The following is a 13,480-nucleotide window of genomic DNA, read 5'->3' on the forward strand; positions in this document are numbered from 1 at the left end:
TTCCACTCTTTCAGATGCCATTTGCACCCAGGAGTTGCTACTCCCCTATGCCCAAATAGAGGGTGAATTTTTCAAGTACTAAATCTCCTAGTGTAAGGAATCAGCTTTTGCCCAATATAAGGTCATCATAATAGCTATATAGGGTAATAGACATAGCCCTCAGCCTGCAGTGAATTATGAAGTCCTCTCTGACTATAATGACAACCAATAGAAGGATGCTATTGATATCCAGGACAATTCTAAGTTCCAGCATAAGAAACCTGAAGTGATTGATAAATGATGGCAATAGCCATGATGACAACACCAAAAAAGCTATTGATGGTAAGGGTCAAGATGATAAAGGCCGTAACATATTTAGTGACATCACTTATGATGATGGCAGCAAGGGTATTGACAGCCATGATGATGATGAAAAAAAAGTTCCAATGATTATGGTAGAAATATTGATAACAAAACTGTGTTACCAGCAACAATGTTGGGGCCAGAACTGGTGACAAAATGGGAATAGTGACAGCTTTTTTGATAAAAGTAAAAGTAATGATGATAGGATTAGCAATGAAGAGAAAGACAATAACTCCAGTAATGGTGATACCCATAATGATGATGCTATAAAAAGTTGGGGTATACTGATCACCATTCTAGTGCTGACACTCTTGATAGTAATGATAACTGTGTCAATATAATACCAATGTCAGTGATAGTGATAACATTGATAATTGACACAGCGATGACGTCCATGATTGGGACAATAACACAGGAATGAAACAGACACAGAACTGAAGTGATGAGAAACAATAAGATGCTATTTATGTGTCACTCTTTGGCTAGCCTTGTAATGGCAATCACTTTTTTCCCCACTTTTGGTACCACTTGAAAAAAAGGCTGATAGAGATTTTTTTTTATCATACTCCTATCTTCAACTTCTTTGGGAGCATTGCCTAATTAAGGGAATTGATCCAACTTTATTTAGCAAGAAGAGACAAATAAGAACCATAAAACCATCAAAGTGACTACTGCAAAATGAGACAGAATAAGGATGCGTTGAAAAGGAAAGATGAGAAGATATCCCAACCCCACTCCTTTGCAAAGTGTGACATCCACGGATGAGCCTCTGGAAAGGTATACTTGAATTAAGGGCAGCCGAGTGCTACTAATTAAGCACCTACTCAGTGTGATTGATGGGATAATGGTTCTCTAGTTGAACATATGTAATCACTCTAGTTGGGATATACTTAGTGTGATATGGTGACAGTTGGCACATGCTCAGTGGCTGTAGTGATGTTATTGTACTGAGGTATTTAAGGGCTGAGAGGATTGGGAACTGGTAGGCTCAGCACAGACATAGAGAAGACTCCAGACTCCATCTTTAACCAGCCTCATGGTGGCTCTCCTGCCTTCATCAATTCTCCACCTAAGACCAACGCCCATTCAGAGATCCTCCAGTTGTGTGCAGCCGGGACTACTGAGATATACCCTGGAGAGGTGAAATCTGTTCCTGTCCAGCCTATGGATCCCTTGCCTCCAGGCACAGTAGGCTTGACCATTTCACCTCCTGGGAATGCTTACTAAACAGTGTTCATCCATACATTGATGTAGGAAACTGGGGAATGTGTAGCTAACACTAATATGGGAAACTGGGGAATGTGTAGCTAACACTGATGTGGGAAACTGGGGAACGTATAGTTAATATCCTAGTCACTAACACAGGTAGACAATGTGTGACTTATCAACCAGGAGAAGTAGTAGCATCAGGTTTACTGATACAGACTCCTAATAGGCAATCTGGTAATAGTTGCCCAGATTCTGACTCCAAGCAACAGAATCCAGGAATATTCTGGACAGCAGCTGTGACAGCTGACCTATGCTCCCTATATATGTAAGTGGCATACCATTGAAAGGGTTGTTAGACACAGGTGCAGATTGTACAGTCATTAGGGGTGCCAACTGGCCCAGTCACTGGCCAAAGATTTAAGGCAGATACCTACATGTCTGGTGTAGGTCAATAGCAGCTGAAGTTAGTGCTACCCCTTTGAGATGGACATTTGAAAGTGAAACAGGAGTTTTTACTCCTTTTGTGGTTGAAAAAAATCCCCATTAATGTGTGGGGAAGAGACATTTTACAGCAGATAAGATTACAAATGAGTACTTCAGTGTTTTAGGCAGGGCTGCTGTTGAAGGCCTGCCAACACTCATCTATTCCTTTTCAATGGAAAACTGATACACCAGTGTGGGTAGTGATAAAATTCAGGCCTTATGAGATATAGTACAGGAGCAACTTGAACAAGGACATTTACAACCTTGGGACTAAGTCCTTGGAATTCCCCTGTATTTGTTGTGAAAAAGAACATGGAAAATGGGGGATGTTGACTGATCTGAGAAAAGTAAACGAACAGATGGAAACTATGGGAATTCTTCGGCCTGGACTTCCATCTCCTACTCAGTTGTCTAGAGAATGGCCTCTTTGGGTTATAGACATTAAGGATTGCTTCTATTCTATCCCTCTACATAAGGAGGATATGAGAAGATTTGCCTTTTCAGTGCCCAGCGTTAATTTAGCTGAGCCTTATAAAAGATATGAATGGACAGTTTGGGCACAGGGAATGAAAAATAGCCCTACTATGTGTCAAATGTATGTTGCTGCTGTTCTTACTCCACTAAGGAAAGCATTTCTAAAAATATTATTATTATATTACATGGATGATATCTTGGGGTGTGCACTTGAGGAGCAAATATTAGAAGCATGTCTACAAAAGACCATAGAAACACTAAGGAACTACAATATTTGGGATATGAAGTATATCCTATGGTGCTTACAGTATAAAAACTTTCTTTAAGAACAGAGAAGTTGAACATCTTAAATGAGTTTCAGAAGTTGTTAGGAGATATTAAATGGATGTTGTCCAGTGTTAGGCTTAACTACCTATCAATTAGAACTATTATATGGAATTTTAAGAGGAGACACTGCTTTAGGCTCACCACGCCGCTTACAAAAGAAAGAAGCTCAAGAGGCTTTGAGAGAAGTTGAACTGGCTTTATCCAATATATTGAATCACTCAAAAACCCTTGGAAATATTAGTTTTTGCTACACAAGAGGCACCCACAGCAGTCCTTCATCAAGGAAACAGTCTGATAGAGTGGGTGACCCTCCCAGCACGACCAGAACAAAGCCTTACTTCTTATCCAGTGCTTGTGGCTACAATTTTATTAAAGGCCATTAAGCGAGAAGTACAATTATCTGGACCTGACAAAATATACACCTTTTATACCAATGCACAAATTAATGTATGCTGTGAAACCATCCCAGAGTGGCAAATTTTATTGGCCACGATTCCAAATTTTACACACAGGTCTCCATTAAAGATAACCATACTATTACATAATTGGTGATGGATTCTTGAAGATTTCTAAGGTTCCTCTTAAAGGACCAATTATCTTTACAGATACATCCAAATATAACATTTATGCTGTATACTTTCATGACTTAACTATAAAAATATTCAGAACTCCTTTTCAGTCCACTCAGCAGAATAAATTGTAATCAATTATGTTAGTTTTTACTTATTGTCCAAAAGATATAAATATAATATCTGATTCAGGCTATTCAGTAGGTGTGGTACAAAAAATTACCACAGCCCAAATAACATTCGTAGCTTCCAATATATATCAGCTCTTTAAGGAGCTTCAAGAGCAAGTGAGCATCCCCCCTAAGATTTTTATATTGTACGTCCACTCTCATAGTGGACTTCCATGCCCTATTTTTGATGTAAATTCAAAGTCAGATTGCATTCTAACAATGTTAGCCAATAGTCTTTTATTTCAGACAGCCCAATAAGTTCATTCTAAATATAATCAGGCTGTTCGAACTTTACACTTGCAATTTGGGATAACAAGAGAGGAAGCTAGGAGCATAGTAAAAGCCTGTTCAGCTGGCCTTCCTTTGCACGCTCATACGTTCCCTCCAAGGAAGAACCCTTGTGATTTGAAACCCAATTAAATTTGGTAAATGGATATGATCCATTATAAATCTTTTGACTGTCTGTTTTTCATACATGTTGTAGTACACACCTTTTCAGGATTTACTTTTTGCAATAACAGCAGCAAAAGAGACAGCTCGAGTGGTCACTGAATTCCTTATACAAGCATTTTCAATTATGGATGTGCCACAAGCAATAAAAACAGATAATGGTCCTGCATATACTTCTAAACATTTTGCACACTTTTGTGCACAGTATAAGATTTTACACAGCACTGGCATACCTTTTAATCCTCAAGAACAAGCAATAGTAGAAAAGAGAAACAGAGACATCAAGATGCTCCTCCAAAAACAAAAGAAAGGGGGAGCCACAGATAACACTAGATAACTTTCACTTTAGCTCTTTACACTATTTTTTGATTTTTAATAAAGTCACTGCCTCCGGCAGACAGGTTTTATAACCTGCTGGAAAGGCAATGTCCAGTGCAAACAGCTCCACTATTTTTAGATAATCGCCAGGTGATGTGGAGAAATCCAGAAAGTGGTGAATAGAAGGGACCAGATAGGTTAACTGCTTGGGGAAGAGGGTTTGCTTGTATCTCTACAGATGGAGAAGGAAATCAGATGGTTGCCAACGAGTTGTATTCGCCTTGTCCTTTGGAGAGAGAGAGACGGCGATGACCCTTGAAACGAAGACCCAAGAAACATCGGGTGGTTCCATCGCTGACTGTGCCCTCCCCTGAAAGAGCATGGCAGTTATGGCAATTGACTCATTAATATCAGATATTGTTGATGAGACTGTTGCAGGACTTCAAAACCTGCAGGAATCATCGGATTCCCTGCGACATGATAAGACTTGCAGGACCTTCAACTTTTAGAAATCACTGGATTCCTTGACACATGAAATAATGGACTATCTCTCAGCTGCTGAAGGAGGTGTATGTGTGATTATTATTTATATACCCTCCTAGAACTTATATATGTATAATTATATTATACATGTATAATTCCTCTTGTTGATTCATAGTTTGTTACATCACTACTAGTCTGTGTTATATTACTATATGATTGTGTAATACCTCCCATGCTGATCAATTTATGTATATCTGTTTCAATTACCCTCAACCCAGAGGAAATCTGCTAACAATATCTGATTTGACTCATTTCCCTTTGGTGTTCTCACCTCCCTTCCTGACAAGTCAGGGAGGGCGTGATCACCTGGGTTCTAAAACAAAAGAAAGAGGGACATGTAGAGGGCAGGAATTCTGGAAAGGTATACATGAATCAAGGACCGCAAGGTGCTTATAGTTAGCACCTACTCAGTGTGATTGATGGGATAATTGTTCTCTAGTTAAACATATAAGGTGATGTAATGATATAATCACTCAAGTTGGCATATATTTGGTGTGATATGGTTCTACAGTTGGTACATGCTCAGTTGTTGTAGTGATGTAATTGTACTGAGGTATTTAGGGGTTGGGAGGACTGGGATCTGAGAGTCTCAGCCACAATCTCAAAGACTCCAGATTCCTGACGTCATCTTTGACCAATCTTGTGGTAGCTCTCCTGCCTTCACACCACTTCTCCATCTAAAGACCAAGGCCCGTCCAGAGAACCTCCAGAAAGCTAGCATGGACATTACAAACTATGACCAATTTTTTTAAAGCACAAAAACAGAAATAGTCAATGGAAGTGAATGATATTATGTCCTTTGACACCAAATTCACAAATTCAAGATTAAAATATTACCCATCACAGTCTAGCTGCTGTCACACGGCTATTACTTAACATAATGATAATAAAGCTCAAGCTTCCCATAAAATGAACTTTACACCTCAATATCTTAGCAGACTTGTCTTTTTCAACAATACAACAATTTAAAAAAACTCACTGCTGGTAAGGGAATAACATTTGCTGTGATATTTAACTTGTGATTGTTAACCTGTAATAATCTAGTCCCTTAGTTCATCATCTCCCAAAGAGGAATTTATTTCCTTAAACAAAAATTTGGCTCCAGCAAAGATCTAAATGGGTCTGTCAAGAATTATCACCAGACCTTTAAGACAAGATAATGCTCCCAAATAATGAAATTTAAAAGTTCAAGAAGTACATATAATAATTTGGTATATTAAATTTAAGGATGTATGCCAGATTCAGTTCTTGAATTCTTATATTTAAAAAACTGCATTGATTATTCAGGTACCATAATTTATTCCAAAAAACATCTCTTAGAAAAGAATAACAAGGGCCATGAGGCTAGCATATGCCAGATAGAACATTCTGACTAGATTATTTACACAAAAAGCAACTTCTCATAATGAGGCATGCCACATAATCATTTTAAATCAATAAACCATTATACAAAGGTATATTGTGTCACATAGTCAATAAACCTCCAAGTTGGAGGAAGGAGACTGGGAAAGGATGAATAGGATTCAATTCTATAAGAATGAGGGTTTTTTTTTTTTTTTTTTAAGTTAAAGGGCAGTTTTATTCACCTCTGTTCTTAACATAATTTCTTTTTCATAACCTTCATGGCTTACCTGAACATTTTAAATTATTCAAAATCATTTAGTATTAGGAGATTGGTGACCTGGAGTGTAGTATAGTCAGTGTAACTTAAGAGAGTTAACCCTGCTTTTTATATGTACCAAAATTGGAAGTGTTTGTATTGGTTCCTAAAGTCAGGGTTGGTTTGTTACCAAAGAGCCCGCTACTGGTTGTACCAAACGAAGGAGCACTGGTTGTAGTAGTTCCAAATGCAGCAGGCTTGTTACTGCCAAACAGGGTCTAAAAGGGAAGAGAACATAATTCATATTAAAATATTATGAGGTGTTTCCTTTAATACAAGAGGTAATGAGTAGAGTCAAGCACATCAACACTTCCAACTAATGGCAGTATGCTCTTTTGGAGCATAATATGAAAATCTAGAAAACTATAAAAACATTAAGATAAGCAACGAAGAAAAGGAAGAAACCTATGCTGGCACTTAAAACACTTGGCTTCTATAATGGATTTTATACAATTATCATTCCACTAAAACGAAGTGACAGTTAATTACATACAAAGACACTGTAAAAATCTTGAAAAAAGTCTTAGTTTTCTCAATTTCTCAAACTGACTTATCTGGCTAGTATTATCAAAAAATAAACTCCAGAGTAACAGAACTGATACTTTCCCATCCCAATTCCCTCTTCATTTTAAGTGAAACAATAACAAACTCAAATTTATGTGGTGCTTTATAGTTTACAAAGCATTCTATTTTCACAACTTTTCTGAGGTATAGAATGCAAATAAAATTATACTTGACAGACAAGGAAACTGTGCCTCAAGGTTAAAAGTTATGCTCAGCATCAAAGAAGAAACTGGAAAACCAGATCTACTTTAGCATTCTTTCTACATTCCCATGTCACAACCATGTATCATACAAGAGATATTCATATCATGTCACATTGTAGCTTATATGTCAACTCTATTATTACAACTAGCAAAATATCATTTATTCTCATTACCGAAATGATGCTTTGCAAACCTAAAAGCACTATGTAATTATCAGTTGTTATTATGACCACATATATATTTCAATGACCATTTTAGAATTTAAACTACTTCAATTGAAATGTTACGTGGGCAGGAAGCAAAGAATTTAGTTGCCATCATGAAAGCCATCAGACACTGGGTGATCACCAAAAAGACTCCTCTACAAACACCATAATGAGTGCTGCTAGGCAAAGGAACATGGTCTGCTTTGAAACTAACAGAATGCTTTGTCATTTCTATTCAGACTCAATAATAATGTTGCATAATTAATTATATATTCTGAATAGAACAAGACTACCACGAGTACATTAAAAGCATTAGCAATAAAAGTCAAACCAAAATCCCAAGATTTTGGTAAAGGAGTCTTGTACTTGCATCTAATAACTAATGAGCAATATTAAATAAGTTCTGTGCATACTAAGCACAAAGTCACATATGTGAAATTAATAAACTCTTATTATTGAACCACATAATGCACTCTCTAGAAACTAATACAAACAGGCAAAGTTAGCCTTTCCTCATAAATACTTGTCATGGTATCCATTTTTAAAGGGCAGGTTACATCCATGTACCCTCAAATCATAGTCAACACTGAAAACATACCGAACCAACAGCACCAAATCCTGTGTTGGTTGGCCCAAAGAGGCCTGTTCCTGTTCCAAATCCGGTAGCAGCACTCGTATTTGTAGCTGTCCCAAAAAGACTTCCAGATGAGGCTTGGGTTCCCCCAAATAAACCCTGCAAACAGTAATCTAGGTTGAAAGCAAGCATGCCAATCCCAGTTTGTCTTATAAATTGCCCCACAGTATACCCATATAGTCAACTAAAGGTAAGAAGCATCTTCAAGCATGTTAATCAACAGATTTTTATGGCTGTATCAAACAGTGCTTTTAGGACCCAAAGAAGAAAATACTCTGAAAGATGGTAAATTTATTGATAGTGCAGTGCTAATTTGGGTCAGGTATTTCCTTTAGCAAGAGAAAGTTTAAAAGATCTAATTATTACCACTAAACTTAAAAAAACTAGACTTTTTGAGATGATTATGCAACTAGTTATATAATTTTCAATGAAAGTGAGACCACTGAAACCAAGACAATTTAAAACTTCATTTAAATCCCCCAAATGTGTCATTGAAAAAAAAAAGGACTTTGATAAAAATTAGATTTGGACTGCCCAATACTTCTAATAATGTGCCTTAGTTAATTTGGGGAAAACACACAGAAACAGGATAATAAATTTAAGTGGTAAGTAAAATGGGAATCAATCTTTTCAATGCATCCCTGAATTGACCCTTACAAGAAAATGTTCCATTGTTTTTCAGCCATTTTAGCCATGACCAACTCTTTGTGACCCCTTCTGGGGCTTTCTTAGTACGGATACTGGATGGTTTTTCTTCTCCAACTCACTTTACAGATGAGAAAACTGAAGCAAACACAGTTAAATTACTTGTCCAGCATCGCACAGCTAGTAAGCAAATGAGGTCACATTTGAACTCAAGTCTTCCAGGACTCCAGGTCTGTAGCACTAGCCACTGTGACACTTAGCTGCCTCAAACAAAAGAATTAATGACCATTTATAAAGAATCCAATCTCCTTTTCTACAGGAACCACAACCAACATAATCATGATTTTTAAGAATTAGGTTGTTATATTTACAGACACTGGAAAAATACTCATTCAACCTATAAACATATGCAATAATGCCTACTATGTGCAAAACATTCCACTAAGCAAAGATAAGTAAGACAAGGTTTCTATGTTCTAAAGTACTCGTACAATTTAGTAGAGAAGAAAAGGCATAGATGTGAATATAGAATACAAGAGGGGTACAAAGAAAGGTGACTTTAGATAAAGGAGAGATTACTTCCACAGGAGGAAATCTTGAAGGGCAGCACAATGGTTAAGCATTATCAAAAGAGGGAAATTTGTTCAAGATCCACAAGCAGAGGCAGCTTCCCGGCAACCTAATGGACTGAGATGACTGGCTCTTGACAACTGTAGCAGCAGTACTAGGCCCCTTCCTATTAGTCTGTGCTCTTGTGCTAGGTATGTTTCCTTACCATCGTGTTGGTATTTGGCTGTCCAAGAGTGTTGGTATTCCCAAATGAAAAGCCAGCATTCTGGGTAGTTGCAGCTGGACCAAAAGGCTTACTGAAGAGGCTGGTGGTTGGCTGAGTTGGCTGACCAAAGAGACTACCTGTATTTGTCCCGAATCCAGTAGTACCTTTCAGGCAAAAGAAAATAAATTCAGGGAAAATATCAGTAGCCCATGTGTAATTGAAATCTTATACAACACATTCCATACTTGATTTTTTTCCTCCAAACAGAGAATATCACATATATAGCAAGAAGGACACTCCTGCAAGCATTTAATGAATAAGAGCTTACAAATATAGTCCCCTCACAGCTAATTCCTTTTCACATAGTTCTTCTCATAATTTTGCCTCAGGTGGGTAGTATAATGATTTTCTACATTTTCCAAGGAAGAAACTGAAGTATATAGAATTTAAGGGCTTTGGCCAAAATCGTGGTGGTGCCATCACTTAAGATCAATTGCCTTGAGTTCCATTCTACTGGTTGTGTTCTACCTCAGCAGAATGCCTCATTTTACATCATCTTCTAAAATGTGCTATATGTTTTTCTTAAGTCAAACCATGAAAAATCCTGGAATTCAAATCATAGGATCAATGCAGAGAAGGAACAAGATGGTTCAAAGGATAGAGAACTTGCTTAGAGTGATAAAGAACAAGAGTTCAAATCTACCCTCTTATACCTTCTAATATATGACTATACTATCTACCTACCTACCTACCTACTTATCTTTCTATATATATAGCAAGTAAAACTACTGTATGCCTCAGTTTCCTCAACTGTAAAATGGAGATGTAAAATGGCATCTATCTCGCAGTGTTAGTGTGAGGATCAAATGAGAGTATCTGTAAAGTGTTTAGGACAGAGCCAGGTACATAGTAGGAACTTAATAAATGCTATTCCTTTTCTCCTTCCCATTCAACAATTTAGAACTGAGGTCATCTTGCCCAATCCTCTCATTTTTGAGATAAGGAAACTAAGGCCCCAAAGATTAAATAACTTCCCAAAAGTAAAAAGTTACTAAGTGGCAAAGTGAGGAATAAAACCCAGATTCTCTGATTCAGCTTTCTTTCTACTGTTGGAATCCAATTCTTGAAAGCAAAGAGACCCTAACCCATAATGGATATTTTTTTCAAAAGAATAAACAAATTACTAGTAATCACTTGAGAAATGCTTAACCTCACTAATAATCAGAAATGCAAATTAAAATAACTCTGAAGTACTTCAAATTCTTAATTTTTTTTGCCTATCAAATTGGCAAAGATAATTAAAAGCAAGGAAACAATGCTAGTATATCATGAAGGAACAGATACATTCTATAAGCAGTATTGTCAATCTTTTTGAACCTGACAATACATGGTACAAGTAAATTACAAGTAAATAAAATAAAACAAAATAAAAAATCATATTCATTGACCTAATTTTTCAAGATTTTCATTGAATTATATGTAATTATAAAAATGAAAAATTTTTTCCAGCATCAAAAAACCTTACCTGGAAATCACCTAAATATCAAACAGCAAGAGAATAGTTAAATCATGGCCCATTAGTGAAAAGTAATATACTGCATTTAAGATAGTCAAAGCATGAAGAACCAAAAAAACAAAACCTGTGTGTGTGTGTGTGTGTGTGTGTATGTATGTAAAGCCCTTTAGATACTACTGCAAAGTGAAAAAATTAAAATCAGAAGAATGGTATACACATCAATCTTAACCATAAATACAAGTGAATGAGACGAAAAGAACAAAGAAACTAATTAGGAAGAAATGAGAGGGAATGAGTGGCACATTCTTAGTTCATGTGGTAAAATTAATTGAAATGTAAGTAATTACTAGAACAAGCTTAGTCTATGGTACTACTGTTCTTCAATGTTGAATTTTTAGTAAAGCAATTACAAAAAGAAACCAAGCAGTTCATTTAACACAATATTATTGTCCCGAGCACATAACATGGAGCCAATTTCCAATATAATATAGCCCAATTAAGATTCTTACTTGTCCCAAAGCCAGTTTTATTCGGGCCATATGCAAAACCTGCATTAGTAGTGGAGTTTCCAAAGAGGCCCGTGGTGCTGGAGGTGGCTGTAGAGGAGCCAAACAGCCCTGTGGTGGCACCTGCTCCCACCTGGTTCTGAGGACCTTTCCTGTTAGCTTGATAATCTTCCAAACGAAGTTCCTAAGAACAAAAACACATTAACATTCTCAGTCATTTCATAGGTAAATATTTGATAAGTGCCTTTACATAAAAGTACAGGAATGAATAGTTTTCCCTATTACTAAAAGCAAATGACACAGCAGCAGCATACTTTTACATAGCACTTATTATGTGGCAGGCATGTACTAATGCTTTAGAGTTAGCTTATTTAATTTTTACAATAATACTGGGAGGTAGATGTATTATCACCCCATTTTATAAATGAGGAAACTAAAACAAAGGAAAAACTTGTCCAGGGTCACACAGCTAGTTAAGTATGTCTTGAGGCTTGGTTTTGAACCCAAGTGGTCCTGACACCACGCCTGGCATTCTACTCATTACACAACACAGCTGTTAGACATTGACATTATATTCATTCCAAAATAATACTGCAGAACAAAGGGATCTCCTAAAAGAATTCAACAATAACAAAAAATGTATGGAAAACATTATTGATATTGAAATACAAAGTATAGATAAGACACTAAGTTCTGACCTTGTGGGAAGATTTCAAAACAGATAACATGCAGTCTTTTTTTTTTTTTTTAATTACAGATAAATGCATTAGAAAAGTAATAAAACCAAGTCAGAAGTGAGGTCTGAGGAGGTATGTTGATAACACAAGGGAAATGACAGCTTCAGGGAACATGTGTGGAATATAAAAGGGCATTAAAATTGGAACTTCAAAGAATGTCTAAGAATTTAACAGGCAAAAAAAGGAAGGGAGGTCATTCTAGGCATAAATAATGGTATGTAAGGCTAATAATGGTATGCAAGTCTCAATGACAAAGAGCTCTGCAAACTAGCCAAAGCAAAGAATGTAGAAAGGAAAACTAATGAGAAAAACTGGAAAGGCAGGGTGGGAGTGGGTTATATAAAGTTTTGAATGCAAACTAGAAGATAATAAACTTCATTTACACATCAACAAGAAACCATTTAATATTTCCAAATAGAGGAATGATACAACTACATCCATAAAGATTATTCTGCTGTGCTAGAAATGATGAAGGTAATGATTTCAGAGAAGTCTAAGAAGACTTGTACACAGGGAGAAGGATCAAGAAAACAATTTATAATAAAACAATAACATTTTAAAACAAACAACTTTGAAAACTAATCAATGCAATGAACAACCATGATTTCAGAGGATTGCATCCAGGGATGAAGCATGGTCTTCACTTCAATACGGGAAGGTAATGGAATAAAAATGCAGAATAAGACATCATGACAGTTTTGATTGTTATCCAATAAATTTGTTTTACACATACAAAAGCAAGCTCCATCAGAGACCCATAATTTCATGTATAATCCTTTTCTGTTCATGGAAACAGTCCTTTTATTTGGCTAATTTCAGAATTCAAAAACAATTTTTTAAAAGAGTTTTCTTTAAAAAGAGCTACTTATTTAATTCATTTTAAGTTTAAGTTCAAGTTTAATCTGCTAGCTTAACTCCAGAAATAAAAAAAAATCTTACACAAAGCTGCTAATAGCTCACTGGTAAAATGCTTTATATAAATCATCTCATTTGATTACCAAAACAATCTCATATGTGGTGCATTATTATTATTATTCTTTTACAGAAAAAAAAAATAGTCACAGAATCAGATGGTTGATTAACAAAAGGGAAGTGGATACCTAAACCTACCTTTTCTAATTTCAGATCCATTGCTCCTTCTGCTACATC

General features: G+C 36.3%; 1 protein-coding gene across 7 annotated transcripts in view; it reads right to left on the reverse strand.

Annotated features, from left to right (window-relative positions):
- NUP98 (nucleoporin 98 and 96 precursor) overlaps window positions 1–13,480 on the reverse strand; it is a 98,725-nt gene that overhangs the window by 58,435 nt on the left and 26,810 nt on the right. For all 7 annotated transcript variants that reach the window (XM_051987472.1, XM_051987473.1, XM_051987471.1 and 4 more), the window contains 4 exons: window positions 11,598–11,778; window positions 9,573–9,736; window positions 8,117–8,251; window positions 6,676–6,763 (listed from right to left, as the gene is read on the reverse strand). In XM_051987472.1, coding sequence (XP_051843432.1) covers window positions 6,676–6,763; window positions 8,117–8,251; window positions 9,573–9,736; window positions 11,598–11,778 — 568 coding nt within the window. The remainder of the gene's footprint in view (window positions 1–6,675; window positions 6,764–8,116; window positions 8,252–9,572; window positions 9,737–11,597; window positions 11,779–13,480) is intronic.

This window comes from Antechinus flavipes, chromosome 3 (genome assembly GCF_016432865.1).
Source record: "Antechinus flavipes isolate AdamAnt ecotype Samford, QLD, Australia chromosome 3, AdamAnt_v2, whole genome shotgun sequence".
NCBI lineage: Eukaryota > Metazoa > Chordata > Mammalia > Dasyuromorphia > Dasyuridae > Antechinus > Antechinus flavipes.